Raw genomic sequence first — 19,681 nt, 5'->3', positions numbered from 1 at the left:
GTGCTGTGGTTAAGTGACGGATTTAACAGTGGCTAAGTGATAACCTGAGAATATATGTAGTTCCATAATTATTTTGTTGTTGCCATTTTTCAAGCTTTGACTAGGGTATTGCATACTGAAATATCAGCTATGGGCTGTGTAAACAATCTATCATAAAAATATATAATTCATCAATATAAATTATAGAAAAATATTAACAGTATTTTTAATATATTCCACACATTGTATTTCAAGTATGCTTGAAGATGCATGTGTATAATTTGGCAAATAAAATAAAAGGTGACAAGAAAATTTATAAACCAAATCCTTTTGACAGAAGTCCCTTGTGATAGTCATTCTGCCTAGGTTACATAGATAGTTCCTTATTTTAGTACAGTGTGTGCTCTCATTTTGTTTCAATTACCTGCATTTGTTCATTCAACTATGCAAGGAATAGGTAGAGAGAAAGAAGGAAAAAACAAAATTACTGCTCCACATCATATCAGGGTGATGTGATGCAGCGAACCATTGGTTGGACCATTGGGAAACATGTAATCGATGGCACTATTGTCAACAAAATGATATGAAATAAATATAATAGAGATACATTTCACAAAATATGGAATTAAGATCTATTTAGAACTTCTACTAATTTTAATTTAAGCTTAGTATATTTGGCATATTTAAATATTTTATATTTCAGTTTTTGAATTTTAGCAATTTCCTTCATTCTAATTATCTATAATTGATTTCAATTCTAGCTTAATCCAGATGTTAATGCTTTCCAGAGAAAATTTGTTAGTGAAGTCAGGAGGTGTGAGGAAATGGAAAGGAAAATGAGTATGTAATCAAATTATATTGTTATTCTTACTTTATTTGTTTTTTATATTTTGTTATAAATAGCTTTAAAATGTATGTATTTTGTCTGAGGTGAGAGTATTTCTTTATTTTGGATCTGTTATTGACACCAAGTATCTACTGGTAATCTCTCCAATCATTTTTCAGGTGATATTCACCTGAAGGCGATTGGAGACTATTGATCCAATTCAGGATGAAGAAATAGTTTGATAAACAGTTATCAGCTTTAATTGTATATATTTTATTCTTTGCATTTTAGATTCTGTTTGTTTATCTGCTTATTAAATCACTAAATTCTTTCAATTATCCTTTTTCTCATAACATTTAGGGTATATTGAAAAGGAAATGACCATCGACGGAATAAAAATGGATGTCAGTGGTGTGACACCAAAAGCTCCTCCGCCTAAAGAGATGGTTGACTTAGAGGTAAACAAAACTTATTCTTTCAGCATAGATACTACAAGATATCTTGTCTGTTGCTCTGCTAATCTACAACCTTGGATTACTTTTTTTTATTACTCTTTTATTTGTTTCAGTCATTTGACTGTGGCCATACTGGAGCACCGCCTTTAGTCGAGCAAATCGACCCCGGGACTTATTCTTTGTAAGCCTAGTACTTATTCTATCGGTCTCTTTTGCCGAACTGCTAAGTGACGGGGACATAAACACACCAGCATCGGTTGTCAAGCAATGCTAGGGGGACAAACACAGACACACAAACACACACACATATATATACATATATACGGCGGGCTTCTTTCAGTTTCCGTCTACCAAATCCACTCACAAGGCTTTGGTCGGCCCGAGGCTATAGTAGAAGACACTTGCCCAAGGTGCCACACAGTGGGACTGAACCCGGAACCATGTGGTTGGTAAGCAAGCTACTTACCACACAGCCACTCCTGCGCCTATACTTGGTACTTTTTTTTATTGGTCTTTAAACAATGAAAGGCAGAGTTGACTTCAGTTGAATCCTTATTATGACAGTAGTTGTAAGATAAATCCAGAAACATGGAAAAAAATAAAAGAAAAATGATACAATATAAACCTTACATTTAATTAAAATATATATATATTTAATTAAAACACTCTGCTGATTGTTTTCAGGCTTCATTAGAAAAAATGGAATCCGAACTAAGGGAAGTAAAAGTAAACGAGGTTGCTCTCAAGAAAAATTACTTGGATTTAGCTGAACTGAAAGAAGTTTTGACAAAGGTTCAAGGTTTTTTTGCTGCAGTAAGTATATTTGTTGAAATTTTGATTGCCTTTTTTTTCTTGTCTTCACATTCTCTAATTGCAGCACAACCTAACATATATTTGTTTCAGTTTCATACTTTGGTCTTTAACTATTATCAACCTACAGGGTGTCCACAAAGTCTGGGTACATGGGGATTAACACATACTTTAAGGAATTATTATTTCTTATATTTAATTGTTTATGCTATGATTTTATTTACTTCATGTACCCACATGGGGATTAACACATACTTTAAGAAATTATTATTTCTTATATTTAATTGTTTATGTTATGATTTCATTTACTCCATGTACCCAGACTTTGTGGACACCCTGTATATTGGCTCTCTATTTGATTAACTTCTTTACAGTTCATCATGTCTCTTATATAGTCTTAATGTATTTAGGATTCCAGTCCAAGCTCATGCTTTCTTACAGTTAAAAACTTATAAGCACACACAGTTTTAAATAAAAATTTCTTTAGTTAAATTATTGATTAAAAAAAACAACTTATTTACTTACAAACTTAGAAAAATTTGCTGCAGTTGTTACTGCAAAATCTGTGTCTTTTGCTTTTGTTAAAGATTGGCTAAATATTTTATTGATTAAAAAAAAAAAACAACACTTTCTTTTGTTAATGTATAAAACAGAGGTCAAGTTGTAACTAAAGGCATTTTAGTAAATCTAGTTGGTTGAATGATTATGAGCCCACATCTCAGTCTAAGAATTGTTCTGCTTATTAAAGTCATAAATTCTAATTAGTTTAACTCTCATTCTGATGCTACCATGTTAAAAGTAAGAATACATTTTATAATGAAATAGTCACCTATGTATCTTAATGTACATTTGTCATTGACAGGTAAGTTACTGTGGTATTTGTCTAAAGATAACATCTCTTATGGGTATTTTGTATTAAAAATCTCTCTCTCTCTCTATATATATATATATCAGGGGGAGACGAAAATCATCACAGCAATGCCTAATGAGACTGCCAGATGCATTTTAGCCTAGCTAGGTCTTATCAAAAATATATATTCAAAGCCAGCCACATACCTAGATAGGTTTTTATATTTCTTGGTTGTTTTGATTTAGGTAATGGATAGTCACTACTAGAAAAAAAAAGTGTCTGTAGCAAAGTTGAAACTTGACAACTTCCTATGAATAAAGAAGTGTACTAAATATGATGTACTGGCAAAAGAATATCATCTTTAATATATGGTTTGTTGAAAGAGGAGCATTTTTGATATTTGGAGTAGTTTCTGGTCTAAAAAATGGAAGAGAAATTCAATTCATCTTTGCCTGTATTGTTTCAACAATTTGTTGATTTCCAATAATATGGGCATGTCGTGGCTGTGTGATTAAGATGTTTGTTTTCTAACCACATGGTTTTGGATTTAGCCCTGGTTGACCAATGCCTTATGAGTGAATTTGGTTGGTGAAAACTAAAAGACGCCAAATATATATGAGTGAGTGAATATATTTGTCTCTCCTTGTCTTAACATGGCATGATAGTTGTAAATGAGCGTCATTGTCATACAAGCAGTGTCATTCATTTCCAATATTCTGTAAAAGCATGTCTAGCTATGGGGAAATATTACTTTGCTTGGAAACAGTGTTGGCAACAGGAAGGGTATCTAGCTGTAGAAAAGCTGCCTTGATAAATCTACCTGACCCATATAAACCTGAAAAAGTGGATGTTAAAATAATGATGAATAAAGAAAGACTTTTAATTTATACTGACACACACATGTTGAATTTTTTCCATCAAAATATTTGTTTAAAAGATAATTAAAAGCAGAATAGTGAATTGTTAAAAAAAGACTTTGAACTATAACAATTTTGTTTTTTATTTTGTGACAATTTATCTGAAGAAGTTTTTCTGAGTTGAATTTTCCTTCTGGCAGCATGCTCAGGAGCCTCAAACATACATGGAAGATCATTATTCTGTGATACCTGATAACTCAGCCATGACTTCTGGAACCTCAGCTGTTCAACTTGGGTAAGTAGTTTTATACTTTTGGTTTGTTAATTACTTGAATGCCTTTCACATTTAAAAAACAGTTATGTTAGTGTTTATCTTTTTATACTCTCTGCAATTAAGATGTTAAATGAAATAATACACCAACCATTATACATTTAGTGATTCATCAGTACTTTGGCAAATATGTAGCTTATTGCTTCACTGAGGAGGTTGTAAAATGACTGAGACACACATGAGTTGTGTCCTTAGTTTTCTTAATCCATTACCTACCAGTGATCTCATATGAGATCACTTAAAAATTACAAATTTCATAATTATCTGTCAATATTTACACATATCTAACCTTTTTGCTATATCTACTAGGTATATTTCTCTGATATTCAAATGAGGTTTGCTAATTTTTCACCCAATCTCTCGCTTATTTCTATTTGAAATGTTATTTTGATCATCCCAGTGTGTTTCTAAGGCTGTTTTATGCTAGAAATCAAAGTTTCATAAAAAAATTCCAGTTAATAGAATTATGGGAGGTAATGGGTTAAAAATAACTAAAATAATATTAGTGACTATGTCATTCACTAATGTATGTCATTGCTTTTTTTCCCGACCACATAATCATTTCTGCATGTTTTTTTTAAATAGTTTCTGTATTAAATATATTCATGCTAATTTATTTCAATTTGTTTTTATGTCTGTTGTATTTAGTAAGGTGAGCAACTCTGAATAAAATACAGTGGTAATATTGAGATGTTGTAGCATCTGCTCTTAACTTCAAATAGATTAGTTACCCATTTATTACAAAAGTATTGATTTTCCTTACCATGCTTATAAGGAAATAAAATAAGAATTTACAGCTATGCTTTTACTCTGTAATTTAAGGTTCATAACTGGAGTTATAAAACGAGAGAAAGTTCCAGCTTTTGAGAGACTGATGTGGTTTGCATGCAGAGGCAATGTCTTCCCTCGTTTTGATGAAATAAAAGACCCTCTCATTGACCCAGTTACAGTAAGCTTTTTAACTACCATCTTCACTGGAATTTATTATGTATTGAGGTGGGCAAGAAAATAGATATCCACATTTATTTGAGATTTTAAAATGTAAAAATCATTAAAAAAATTAAAATTTCATTCTCAAAGAATACTTTCAGATTTCTTTTTCTTTGTGTATATTAAACTGTAACATTGAAATTCTCTGCAAAGAGAGCAGTTCTAAATATCAGAACATCTTTTTACAATAGAAATGCTAGTTTTTTGTGTTTGTGTGTTTCACTTACCATGTCATTATAAATACTTGCTTATATTGTAATTTATTTTCTTCACAGGGTGATGAAATTAGGAAAAATGTTTTCATCGTGTTTTATCAAGGAGAACAGTTGAAGAACAGAGTTCGTAAAATCTGTGAAGGGTAAATCAGTAAATTTATTATCATTTTCCTTCTTTACAACTTTAGAGCTTATAGAATCTTCCTATATGTATATAGACAGTATTATCAAAAATGATCTTGACTAGATCTCCATTGTATGTGTGTACAAATATAGATTGTCATATTCATAAAGGAAACCAGTCTTCCTTCACAAAATTTATTATACAAAAACTATTTGCTTTGATATATCCCATGAGAGGGCTATTGTTAATGGCAAAAACTAAGTATTTTATAGCAGTTTTCTAACAGTCCTATTAGAAAATGTTTGTGATATTCTCTCATGGAATATATGAGGAATGTAAGCATGACCTTGTAATTAAAAAGTTTAGTTTGTAAATCTGTGGTTTCAGTTTCTATCTCTGTATGGTACCTTAGATATGTGCTTTTTTATCATAGACTCAGGTTGCCAAAACTTTGTGAGTGAGATTTGTTAGAAAGTGTATGAAGTCCTATTGTTAGGTGGTAGATTTAATCTGTCATCAAGTTTAACACCCTTTCCAAGCCCTTGGATGCCTTTTAGCCAAGTACATTTCAATGCAACCATTTGGGCAAGGTTTCTGGTCTTATGATAACTTCTTTCCACTATTTTGACGGCTCTGAAAAAGATCACAGGCACTGCTTTCCTCTTCTAAATCATGTAAATTAAAATGATCTGGAAAAATATGAGCATGAAAAGTATAAACATGAATCCATGTTTTTATTTCTATTAGCGATGCATTAAATTTATTTAGTCTTCCTCTTCAATTTCTTTACCCTATTGTTCTATATCAGTTTGTATATACCTTTGGGTGGTTAAGCACTACTAAAGGCTTTGTCTTCATGTAGGTTATTTAGATGAAAATTAACTTAGTTGAACTCCTGTATTCTGGATTTACCTATGCTATGATTTGAACTTTGCATTGCATGTTAATGAAACACTGATGATTGTACTTCTTACCATGGTGGGCTTTACACACATATGGTACCAACTTGCAGCTTGATAGACTGAGTCATTTGCAAGTTGATCATGGTCAAAACACTGACAGTAACATGATATAAACTGGCTCTTTTGGCCAGCAGTCCAGTACGCCATTGACACGCTCAGTGATTTTTTTTTTTTTATATTAACCCAGTAAAAGAAAATATTCAGGAGATGGAAATAGAAATTTTATTATCATAACTATCCTTTATTTTCTATAATGGTAAATATCTACTTGGCAAATGGACAGTATTTAATGTATGTGGGAATAAGGATAATGGAGATTTCTAATTTTGACACAAGCCAACAGATTTTTGCAAAGGGATGTCTTCAATTTAGTACTTGATGGTTATTTTACTAACCCCAGAAGTAAAAAGGTAAAGTATATAACTGGATATCACAAGACCTGTTGTCTAGTGAGTGTACTAATTCTTCCATCCACAGCCCTCAGCAATGATAGTAGTCATGTGTTTTACCATCTATATAACATATAATTGAATCAGAGGGTCTTTCATCGAATAAACATTCATTCTTATAAAAGCTGCCTTAAATGGAAAGATATATTGATTTTAATCACTTGTAGATGTAGTCTCAATCTCCTGTTGCTGATCAGCATGAAGAAATAAATGGAAAACTAATGATTATAAGAACTTCATTATAGTTAGGCACAAAGAGATGCTATTTGATTGAATTTTCTCTTGATACATACTTGATCCTCTATAGAAAAAGACACTTAGTTGACTCTTAGTAGAATTTATATTTGAAGAAACATTAGGCACTGAATTAGACATGTATTTTCTCTCAATGGCTGTTCCTATGAATATCATATTTTCGCTACAGACATTATGAAAGCATTATGTTAAAGTAAAACTATTCTACTTTCAGTTTTCATGCCAATGTTTACCCATGTCCTGACACTGCTCAAGATCGCCAAGAAACTCTCACGGGAGTCACAAATCGTTTGCTAGACTTAAATATTGTAAGTATGTTTAAAATAATATTGACTCTATAATTAAAGATAGTTAATTACTGCTGGAGTTCTGTGATGCAACCAATCTTATGGTCTGCAATACCAACTTCAGGAAACCTGCCAGTCACCTAGTCACCTACCGCTCCGGCAGACACTCTAGCCAAATCGACTACATCCTCGCCAGAAATAGGGAAAGAGGGCGGCTTATAAATGCCAAAACCTACCCTGGCGAAGAATGTACCCCACAACATAGATTAGTAGTTAGCGACTTTGGGATCAAGGCAAAATGGGTGCCCAGAATTAGACAGGCTTGGAGAAGAAGGGTGTGGAAGCTTAAAGACCCTGCAAACGGACAGAGACTTAGAGACAAGTTACTTGAAGCATTTAACGAAATAGAAGGGGATATAGCATCATACAACGTGGAAGACAATTGGAGATTTCTGCGGGACAACCTGTTGAAAGCCACCGACCAGATTTGTGGGTGGTGTAAGGTCCCCTCCCAACCCAGAGTAACGTGGTGGTGGAACAAGGAGGTAGACAGGGCTATTAGACAAAAGAAACAAGCTTGGAAGGACTGGAAGAACGGTGGTAGCAGGGAATTGTACCAATGTGCCAGAAGGGAGGCTAGGCGACAGGTTTATTTAGCCAGAGGGGAAGCAGATAAGGAAAGATTTGCCAATGTTCTGCGCCGTGAGGACCAAAGACTCGAGGTATTTCGGGTTGCAAGACAGTGTAGGAGAGAGAATAGTGATGTTGTAGGAGAGAAATGTGTTCGCATGGATGATGGTACGCTTGCATTAAATGAGGATGCAAAGAAAGAGGTCTGGAGATGCCACTACGATAGATTGCTTAATAAAGAGAATGAATGGGAGAAAGAGAGCCTGCCTTATGTCGACCCAATAGAGGGACCAGCTATCCGAGTTGATAGTACCAGGGTAGATAAAGCAATTAAGAGTATGAAGACCGGGAAAGCCCCCGGCCCATCAGGAATCACTGCAGAGATGCTCAAAATATCTGGCAGTGTTGGCTATAGCCTAGTCACCCGTATTACGAACCAGGTGATACACGAAGGAGTCATACCCTATGACTGGTGTAGCAGCATCATAGTCAACTGCTACAAAGGTAAAGGGGACGCTTTAGATACAAATAATTACAGAGGCATCAAGCTGTTAGATCAGGTTATGAAAGTTACAGAGAGGGTCATAGCCCAACTAATTAGGGAGCGAATCAATTTAGATGAGATGCAGTTTGGGTTCGTGCCAGGTAAAAGCACTACTGATGCCTTATTTCTAGTGAGACAGTTGCAAGAGAAATACCTAGCCAAGGATAAACCTCTGTACCTGGCTTTCGTTGACATGGAGAAAGCCTTTGACAGGGTCCCCCGATCCCTTATCTGGTGGTCAATGAGGAAACTTGGGATAGAAGAATGGCTAGTGAGAGCTGTGCGAGCCATGTACAGAGATGCGGCCAGTAAGGTGAGGGTTGGAAATGAGTACAGCAATGAATTCCGGGTAGAGGTAGGGGTCCACCAAGGTTCCGTCCTCAGCCCCCTATTATTTACCATAGTCCTCCAGGCAATCACAGAGGAGTTCAAGACAGGTTGCCCCTGGGAGCTCCTCTATGCTGATGACCTTGCCCTAATTGCGGAGTCACTATCAGAACTAGAGGAGAAGTTTCAGGTGTGGAAGCAAGGTCTAGAATTGAAGGGCCTTAGAGTCAACCTAGCTAAAACCAAAATCCTAATAAGTAGGAAGGTAGATAAAACACAAACCCCTTCAGGTAGATGGCCCTGCTCAGTATGTAGAAAAGGAGTAGGTAGTAACTCTATAAGATGTACCCGGTGCAAGCTATGGACACATAAGAGGTGCAGCAACATCAAAGGCAGGTTAACTAGCAAGTTAGTTTTTGTTTGTGGCAGATGTTCAGGTGCAATAAAGACTGCAAACAAACAGGAAAAAACTTCTATCTCATTCCAGGGTGAAAAACTAGAGGTAGTCGATAGCTTCCGCTATCTGGGCGACCAAGTTAGTAGTGGGGGTGGGTGCGCTGAAAGTGTAGCTGCTAGAATAAGAATAGCCTGGGCAAAGTTTAGAGAGCTCTTACCCCTGCTGGCGACAAAGGGACTCTCACTCAGAGTAAAAGGCAGACTGTATGACGCATGCGTACGAACAACCATGCTACATGGCAGTGAAACATGGGCTGTAACTGCTGAGGACATACGTAAGCTCGCAAGGAATGAAGCCAGTATGCTCCGTTGGATGTGTAATGTCAATGTGAATACCCGTCAGAGTGTAAGTATCTTGAGAGAAAAGCTGAACATTAGAAGCATCAGTTGTGGCGTGCAAGAGAGACGATTGCGCTGGTATGGACATGTGGTGAGAATGGAGGAGGATAGCTGCGTGAAAAAGTGCCACACCCTAACAGTTGAGGGAACCCGTGGAAGAGGTAGGCCCAGGAAGACCTGGGCTGAGGTGGTGAGGCAAGACCTTCGTACATTGGGCCTCACCGAGGCGATGACTACGGACCGAGACCTTTGGAAATGGGCTGTGCGTGAGAAGACCCGGCAAGCCAAGTAAGATCGTTGCCAGTGCCCCTGGACTGGTTCTTGTGCGGGTGGCACATGAGATGCACCATTTTGAGCGTGGCCGTTGCCAGTACCGCCTGACTGGCTCCTGTAGGATTTTCGAGCGAGATCGTTGCCAGTGCCCCTGGACTGGCTTGTGCGGGTGGCACATAAAAGACACCATTTCGAGCGTGGCCGTTTTCGTGCGGGTGACACGTAAAAGCACCCACTACACTCTCTGAGTGGTTGGCGTTAGGAAGGGCATCCAGCTGTAGAAACTCTGCCAAATCAGACTGGAGCCTGGTGTTGCCATCCGGTTTCACCAGTCCTCAGTCAAATCGTCCAACCCATGCTAGCATGGAAAGCGGACGTTAAACGATGATGATGATGATGATGATGATTAGTTGTGTATATTTGTTCTTTTGCATTTAAAATTCTCACATTTTAAAATAGTTCTATGTTTTAGCTATAAATCATGTAATGAGATTAAGAAATTTAGATCTTTATGAAGCAAGAATTATGTGAAAATGGCACTTGTATTATTTTTCCTCAAACCCTATACTAGCTTTCATTCCAAGAATGACTGCCTTGTAAAACTATTTTCCTTCACCTATCTTTTTTCATTCCAGTAATCTCTTATTATTTCGACTTCAGATCAATCAAATCAGTTCATTGGTTTATATCTGATCTAAGATATCTCATCACTAATGACTTTACCCCTTTTGATACCAATCTACTTGAGGTTGTCCTTGTTTCCAGGATACAAACTTCCTATTTTAAAATGATCTAAATTATAATTTTCCATTAAAATTTCTTGTTAATTTGTGTTCCAAACACTAGATTAATAACAACAAAGTTATTTTACTAAATTCTTCATGATTTTAAAAATTAATTGAAACAAAGGCATATATATTAACACAGAAATATGGTAATGGAGTTAAGCAAAGCCCATATCCTTATGAATAATGATGATAAAAAAGATGCACAAAAAACAAGACACCTCCATGTATACCTACATATAGACTTATCAATTTATTTACAGGTTCTTGCACAAACTAAAGAGCATCGAATCCGTGTTTTGACAAATGCCAAGAAAGAGCTTTATGTGTGGCGGACCAAAGTGGAGAAGATCAAAGCAATCTACCACACCTTGAACATGTTTAATTTTGATGTTTCTCATAACAGTCTCATTGCTGAAGGTTGGACTCCAGTGATTGCCTTAGAGAAAGTTCAAGCTGCCTTAGAACATGGCAAAGTAATATTACCATTAATATTATCAAAATTATTAGTTCATAAATTTAATTTAGTGTGTGTGTGTGTGTGTGTGTGTGTGTGTGTGTATTTGTCTCTTTGTTTTAACATCAGTTGTGAACAAATGTTATTATTATGCAAGCAAGATTGTTTGTTTGTAATCTTCTGTGAAAACATGTCAAGCCATTGTACTAACATAGTTTAAAAGACTAAGAGAAATATTAACTTTCTTGGAAACGGGTAAGGGTTGGTGATAGGCAGAGCATCTGATTGTAGAAAATCTATTTAAACATACTAATCTAATTCATGCAAGCATGGAAAAGTGGATGTTAAAATGCTGCTGCATCATCATCATCATCACCGCTGCCACCAGCACCACCATTGTCATCTTCATTTCATCATCATCATCATCATTGAGTTTGATGGTTTGACAGGATCTGATTAGCAATAGAGCTGCATAGTGCTCCATATCAACTTTGGCTCTGTATCACTGTTTCTATGACTGGATGTCTTTCCTAGTGTCAACTGTTTTACAATGGATACTAGGTGCTTTGTTTTGTACCACTGGCACCAGTGAGGTTGCCGAGTAACTTGCAAGACAGGAAAGAACAAGAAAAGGGGGAAAAGTCTCCCTTAAATGGCATGTGTACCAACAGTAGATCAGGGGTGAAGCAGTTATGAGTAGAGGAGCAGTTTGAATGGAAATATTGGAAATATCAATGGTGGTGGTGGAGGGAGTCAGATGAGAGAGATGAGTGGCTCAGGGATGATAGATTGGGAAATGGGCATGATGAGCGACATCTAGGAGTGGTGGGGAGAGAGATGTAGAGGTACGTAAGGGTGGTATGGTCAGTGGGCATGGTGGTAGACAGGAGAGGGCGCTGGGAATAGTAGCAGATATGAGAGGTATTAAGATGAAGTATGGCAAGGGAGAGAGAGGAGAAATAACTGGAGGATGGGGGAAGGGATAAGAATGGGGGGGGGGGTAAGTGAAGGAAAAACTGTGGGAAATGCTTGACAAGGTAGAAAGGTGGTGGTACAGGGCTCCTGCACGAGCAAACATAACCAAGATGGTTTGGGGACTTCATTTATGCTGTTATGGATGATGCATCTTCTTGAGTATAACAAATTGCCAACCATCTTGATCCTTTGTCATCTCCTCCTTGAGACTCAGCATCTGACTCAGACAACAAATTTGGCTGGTTTTCTGTGTTACTGTATGTGCCAGATGACGAAAAATTGTCAAGTGATGAAACCTGCCCACCCTATGCCAATATGGAAAATTGGTTTGAAAACAAGGGACATGTATCATCATCTAGGAAGGCCAAAACAAGCAAATGGAGTCCGGACAGCACTTCAACTGGCCAACTCTTGTCAAACTCTCCAGCCCATGCCAACATGGAGAATGGACGTTAAATGATGGGTTGTATGGTTTGACAGAATCCAACACGTCCATGCCAATATGCAACATCTTCATCAAGGAATGTGTTGTGCTCCACTGTCTACTTTGACATAGTTTCTATGATTGGATGTTCTCAATGCCAACTACTGCAAGTTCTGGGTGTTTTATCTAGTGCCACTAGTACTAGTGAGGTCTTCGTGCAGCTTGCTAGAAATTTGGAAAGGAAAAATATATTTATTTTTAAAAGAAATTTTAATTTTTGAAACTAAGAATAGAAATAATTATTTTTATACTTTACTCCTGTCTGTTTTTAGATATTAAAATTGTGAGTTTATTTTTGAATTTTTGTTTTCAATAGGAAGTAAGCAGTAGTCATGCTCCAAATATTTTGCATCGAATGCAAACAATTGAGAACCCTCCAACCTACATACAAAACAATAAATTCACCAGTGGTTTTCAAGCAATTGTTGATGCATATGGTATTGCAGATTATGGAGAAGTGAATCCAGGTAATCTAAAACACATTTTTCCAGAACAAATGTGACAAAATATAAAAATTAATAATAAAAAAAGAAAAATTAGTAAGTAAACTTGGGTACTTGAATGAATGAGTTCGAATCCTTTAGCATTCGGATTATTCTGTCAAATGTAATACTTATTTATTCACATTGTTTTGAATTAATGATACATTGTTTGAATTAATGATACATTATTTCCTAATTTCGAGACTTGGATGATGTGATTGTCTTTTATTTTTAGAATGACTTTGTAGGGTAGGTGCAAGAGGCTAGATCTTGAACATAAAACATGTAGAATATTTGGGTTGGATATGACTAGTTTAAAAATTAAAGGGCTAAACCTATTGCTGGATCCTTATTTGTTTCAAAATAGTTTGAAACTAGGCTTCAGACTTGCTTTAATATATTTTCTTGATAATATTACATTAGGAAAGTTAAACCCATCCTCAATCATTTTTTGGTCTTCTGTCTCCTTTTCTGTATTTTTAATTTTTCTTTCTTTTTTTCCTTTTTCTTTAGTTGTCTCTCTTTTATTTCTTTTCCTTTTGACCTTCTTCCAACACTTTTTTCTGTTTTTTTTCACCATTTTTCTCTTCTTTTTTTTTTTATCACTTTGCCTTTCCCACCCCATTGTTTTCTCTCTCCATCTCTCCTTCTTCTCTTCCTTAATATGTGCTAGGTAAACTTGTCCCTTGAAATTTATCATCACTATTTTTGTCTCTGTAAACTCTAATTTATTTGAAAAAAAACCCACCTAATAAAGAACAGTTTTAGTGTTTATAGTTTGGCTTAGTTGATAGTGTGTGTATGTGTACATTGGTATGGTAACTAATAATCAAATGAGCAAATTTTATCAGGTATATAAAAGTTTTAAATATATTTTTTTTTTTTAGTGTGTATTGTTTAATGTGTTTGATATAAGGTTGTGTTGATTGAGAGTTGTTTTTCTAAGGATGGCACCTTGACTTATATACATGTATGCTCACTATTTTGTACATATTTTGTCTTTGCAGCTCTGTATACTGTGATCACTTTTCCGTTTTTGTTTGGAGTAATGTTTGGTGATACTGGTCATGGTTTTCTTCTGTTTCTCTTTGGTCTGACACTGGTTCTCTTAGAAAATAAATTGTCTGGAAAAGGTGACAACGAAGTGAGATATTCTATTTTTATAGTAGTTTATTTGATAAATTTCTTTTTTCTTTTGTTCCTTTGTCTGTAATTTGCATATTTTTCAAGCATCTCCATTTTAAATTAAATGCTTAATATGAGAATTGTAAAAACTATTTTAACTATTATTAAATTAGGGTGGTGATCTGGCAAAATCATTACTGTGCTGGACAAAATGCTTAGTGACATTTCTTGCCTCTTTGTGTACTGAGCTCAAGTGCTGCTGGGGTTGATTTTTGCCTTTCAACCTTTTAGGGTTGATAAAATAATTACCATAGCCGCATCTTGTTTCAGGCGCCCACTACAATCCTTTCCTTATTCGTGCTATGCACTCGGGGGGGGGGGGGGGAGCCATTGTAGTGGCACAAAATTATAGCCACCATTGAGGAAGTACTATTCTGCGCATGCGCAGGGGACTTCACCACCGGAAGCCTCTCAAGTTGCGCATGCGTAGTAAAACTCGTACTTAAACAGTGAGTTTCATTTTCTCAGCGGAGTTGAGCCTGAGACCTTCGACGTGACAACACCTCGCTCCTCCACGAAGCACTCTTCACCACGATGCCTTCGATGGTGATAGCTACTTGCTTCTCTGGCAGGCATCAAGGAAGCCCTTAACCTTCCATTACCAAACCACAACTTAATCAGCGGCTGCTAAGCTGAATGACAGGAATTGTGAAACCAAGCATCATCATAAATAAAGCCTTTTTATTATGTTGTTAATTGTTCTATTGTCTCTTCATATATAATGCTGTTGAAAGGTGATAGAGAGAGACTAAAGTCTCTAGGACAACTATCATACCTATTTTACAGGGGGTAATTGACTTACTCCCTCCCTGAAATGACTGGCCTTGTGCCAAAAATTCAAGCTAATTTATTATTAAACTAACATTAAGTACCTTGTTCTGTTCAGGCTTTTAATGAAAAATCCAAGATTTAAAAACTTCCAATGACTTTACTACTCCCTAATATTCCTTTCTACTAAAGGCACAAGACCTGAATTTTGGTGGTAGGAGGCTAGTCGATTACATTGGCCCCAGTGCTCAACTGGCACTTATTTTATTAATCCCGAAAGGATGAACAGCAAAGTCAACCCTGATGGAATTTGAACTCAGAAAATAAAGATGGATGAAATGCTGCTAAGCATTTTGCCTGGTGTGTTAACAATTCTGCCAGGTTGCTGCCTTGCTACTTCTTAATATTGATTGTTAAAATATTAATTTTTATTATGGGATATATTTATTATACAATAACACAATGATTAAAACTTCTCTGTAAAGTTTTTTTGTATAACTTTTCAATAGTGGAAGACAAGTTTATTTTTCACTTTCTACTCTTGAATGTCTTAGGTAGAATTGGTCATGAGAAAAGCAAACGTTATCATTTCAAGTTTGCCAATAATCCTTTGAGACTGACTTTGACATTTGCTAATTTAAATGCCAAAATATAACTTATTTTGTTTATATTTGTTTTTTCTTTCTTTCAGATATTCAACACCTTCTTTGGAGGTCGTTACATTATAATGTTGATGGGATTGTTTGCTATGTACACTGGACTAATCTATAATGATTGCTATTCTAAATCTTTCAATATATTTGGTACATCTTGGCATTCTTCATATAGGTGAGTTTTCTCTTGGATTTATCAACATCATCATTTTAGCATCCACTTTTCCAAGCTTACATGGATTGGACAGAGTTTATTGAGGCAGATCTTCCTGTTGCCAACCCTCACTTGTTTCCAAGCAAGGTAATATTTCCCCATGGACAGATATAGTCTTGCAGTGTATTGGAAATGAATGACTCTGCTTGTATGACAGTGACAATCATATACAACTATCAATTGAGCTCAAGGCAAGGAGGCACAAACATACATACACATACACTCATATAACAGGCTTATTTCAGTTTCCGTCAACCAAATCCACTCACAAGGCTTTGATCAGCCTGGGGCTATAGCAGAAGACAATTGTGCAAGGTGCCCTGCAGTGTGACTGAACTTGAGCAATGTGGTTACTCTTTTACTTGCTTCAGTCATTTGACTGCAGCCATGCTGGAGCACCGCCTATAGTCGAGCAAATCAACCCCAGGACTTATTCTTTGGTACTTATTCTATCAGTCTCTTTTGCCGAACCGCTAAGTTACGGGGACGTAAACACACCAGCATCGGTTGTCAAGCAATGTTGTGGGGACAAACACACACACACACACACACACAAACACATATATACGATGGGCTTCTTTCAGTTTCCGTCTACCAAATCCACTCACAAGGCTTTGGTCAGCCCAAGGCTATAGTAGAAGACACTTGCCCAAGGTGCCACGCAGTGGGATTGAACCCAGAACCATGTGGTTGGTAAGCAAGCTACTTACCACACAGCCACTCCTGCATCATTCAATACATTTATCTTACTCCTTGCTATTGGTTTACTTGAGTTATTTCCTGTAAGTGAATATTGTTATCTTCCTCTTCATATCTGCTTTCCATGCTTGGCATGGGTCGAACAGATTTGACAGGATCCAACATCACATGCCCATATAATGCAGTCTTCTCTTTTATATGCTACACTTGAATGTTATCTTGTTCCAGTCATTAGACTGTGGCCATGTTGGGGCACTGCCCAAGATAATTTTTTAGTCAAATGAATCTACCCCAGTACTTATTTTTTTAAGCCTGGTACATATTTTACCAGTCTCTTTTGCCGAACAGCTAAGTTACAGGAATGTAAACAGACCAGCACTAGTTGTCAAGTGGTGGTTGGATGGACACACACACGACTGGATTCTTTCAGTTTCCACCAACAAAATCCACTAACAAGGCTTTGGTTGGCCTGAGGCTATATTAGACACTTGCCCAAGGTGCCACACAGTAGGACTGGACCTGGAGCCATGTTGTTGGAAAGCAAGCTTCTTACCACACAGTCACACTTATGCTTACTTTATGTTCAACTTTTTCTCTCGGCTCATTTGTGCTTTGTCATTCATGCACATTAGTATTACACATCCAGCAGTGAATATTCACTTTGTTTCTTTGTAACCTTTGCAGATCCTAAAGATATAATATACCTTTTAACAAAATTCAATGAGTCCAAACTCTATATTTTTAAACCACTAGTAATGTTTTTCTTTTTCTTTATGTGCAGTAATTCAACAATGGCACAGAACACTCTACTCCAGTTTGATCCAAATAACACATTTGCTACAGGAGAGCCTTATCCATTTGGTTTAGATCCTGTGAGTTATTTCTTTTTATTTCTGACATTTTTGTTATTTTTTGAATTTTCTGAAGCTAGTCAGATTTAAAAAAAAAGAAGATTGATGGAAGCTCTTAATTGTAAATCCAATATTTTTATACTGTATTTTCTCTGAATTTGTAAACCCTATGTTTGTATTTTATAATGTAAACTTAACTATGGTTGCTGTAGTTATTTTGAAATATCACAAGGCGCAATATCACAAGACACAATATCAGTGTTGTTAGAATTTTGAAGCATGGAATAAGCTACCCACATTAGTTGATAGCTGTCAACTTCCTGAAATTTACCAACATTACTTCTGATGTACCTATGGACACTTTCTTCTTTATGGCTCATTTGCTGTTCACTTTTCTGTCTTTTTGTTTTTATCCTGTGTATTATGCCTGTACTTTAGGCTATCATCTCTATCTCATTATCTTTACTTGATTTATAGCAATTTTCTGTTGCCTCTTTAATTTTTTTCCTGATAAATAGTGCACCTGAGCTCTGTATACAATAAGCTTATTATTATTTAAGGTGGTGTGCTAGCAAAATCATTAGCACACTGGGCAAATTGCTTACCGGCATTTCATCTGACTTTATGTTCTGAGTTCAAATTCTGGTGAGGTTGACTTTGCCTTTCATCCTTTCGAGGTCAATAAATTAAGTACCAGTGAAACACTGGAGTCAATGTAATCAACTAACCCCTCCCCACAAATTTCAGGCGTTGTACCTATAGTAGAAAGGATTATTATTATCAAGGCTCAAACTGGAAGGACTCTTAGTGCATTGGACAAAATGCTTAGCAGCATTTCTTCTGGCTTTACATTTAGAGTTCAAATGCCATTGGGATTGACTTTGCCTTTCATCCTGTCAGAGTTGATAAAATAAGTACCCGTTGAGCCCTAGGGTCGATGTAATCAACTTACCTCCTCCCCTGAAATTGCTGGCCTTGTGCCAAAATTTGATATCATCATCATCATCATCATTATTATTTTGGGGAAGGGGACAAGTCAGTTACATCAACCCCAGTGTTTCACTGGTACTTAATTTATCGACCTTGAAAGGATGAGAGATCGGCTTTGCCTTTCATCCTTTCAGGGTTGATAAATTAAGTACCAGTGAAGTACTGGGGTCGATATAATCGACTAGTTCCCTCTCCAAAAATATCGGACCTTGAGCCTTTAGTAGAAATTATTATTATTATTAAGTTAATGTTTTGTTTTTCAGATTTGGCAAATGACTAAAAACAAACTGTCATTTACAAATTCATACAAAATGAAGATGTCTGTGGTAATTGCTGTTATTCACATGCTGTTTGGTGTTTTCCTCAGTTTGATAAATAATCTGTAAGTGACAGAGCAAAAAACTTAAACTATTTGCATAAAAAAATTTTTTTGTATTGATGTCATAAACTATATATAATAGTCTTATTAACTTTAATTATGTTAATTCACATCTAAGCCACTTTCTGCCATGAGAATAAAAATATGACTACAATAATATTCTGTTTACCCAGTGATTAGAAATTGTGGTCCCTAGCTTGTCACTACGAACTGCTTTGCACAGTGATGGTGATAAATCATATTGTCAAGGGATATATTTCAACCAGTAATTAAGGGTTTGGTTTATAAAAATCAAGCATTGCTAATTAGAGTAACTTTATTGATCTTCAAAGGTTATGGTACCAGTCAACCTAGTCAGATCATGTTACTTTTCTATAATAAACTTTTTTTTGCAACTTGGATTCTTATCTTATGCTTATCTTAGTCCAGGTTGAATTTCCTTGGAATGAATAAATTAAATTTTTATTCTGCCAGGGTTGCCAATAAGAGAGCCTCAATATGGTCACCTGATTTGTTAGAAATAGCATTCAAATCTTGATAACAATAAGCATTTATTAACATTTTCCCTGATCATAATAAGTAGCTTCCAGTCTAGTTTGAATAGATGAGAATTAAGATTAAATCAATTTTTTTTTTTTGTTTCAGATATTTTGCAAGACCATTGAACATATTTTGTGAATTTATTCCACAAGTCATTTTCCTCCTCTCTATTTTTGGCTACCTTGATATATTGATTTTTTACAAATGGATTGCCTTTAGTGTTCAAAATTTAGCACAAGCTCAATCATTGCTTCTCCGTA

At 36.0% G+C, this 19,681-nt stretch overlaps 1 protein-coding gene across 4 annotated transcripts in view; it reads left to right on the top strand.

Annotated features, from left to right (window-relative positions):
- Nucleotides 1-19,681, top strand: part of LOC106872779 (V-type proton ATPase 116 kDa subunit a 1) — a 47,707-nt gene that overhangs the window by 16,309 nt on the left and 11,717 nt on the right. For 3 of the 4 annotated variants that reach the window (XM_089363333.1, XM_014919878.3, XM_052972694.2), the window contains exons 3-16: nt 741-819; nt 1,166-1,263; nt 1,945-2,073; nt 3,978-4,072; nt 4,931-5,057; nt 5,374-5,456; nt 7,318-7,411; nt 11,008-11,220; nt 12,977-13,127; nt 14,150-14,286; nt 15,787-15,923; nt 17,443-17,533; nt 18,766-18,884; nt 19,527-19,678. In XM_089363333.1, the coding sequence (XP_089219459.1) occupies nt 741-819; nt 1,166-1,263; nt 1,945-2,073; nt 3,978-4,072; nt 4,931-5,057; nt 5,374-5,456; nt 7,318-7,411; nt 11,008-11,220; nt 12,977-13,127; nt 14,150-14,286; nt 15,787-15,923; nt 17,443-17,533; nt 18,766-18,884; nt 19,527-19,678 (1,705 nt within the window). The remainder of the gene's footprint in view (nt 1-740; nt 820-1,165; nt 1,264-1,944; nt 2,074-3,977; nt 4,073-4,930; nt 5,058-5,373; nt 5,457-7,317; nt 7,412-11,007; nt 11,221-12,976; nt 13,128-14,149; nt 14,287-15,786; nt 15,924-17,442; nt 17,534-18,765; nt 18,885-19,526; nt 19,679-19,681) is intronic. The other variant, XM_089363342.1, reaches the window with a different exon arrangement.

This window comes from Octopus bimaculoides, chromosome 1, assembly GCF_046866305.1.
Source record: "Octopus bimaculoides isolate indiv1 chromosome 1, ASM4686630v1, whole genome shotgun sequence".
NCBI lineage: Eukaryota > Metazoa > Mollusca > Cephalopoda > Octopoda > Octopodidae > Octopus > Octopus bimaculoides.
Note: the sequence above shows the minus strand (reverse complement) of the source record. Positions and strands in the feature narration are given on the sequence as shown.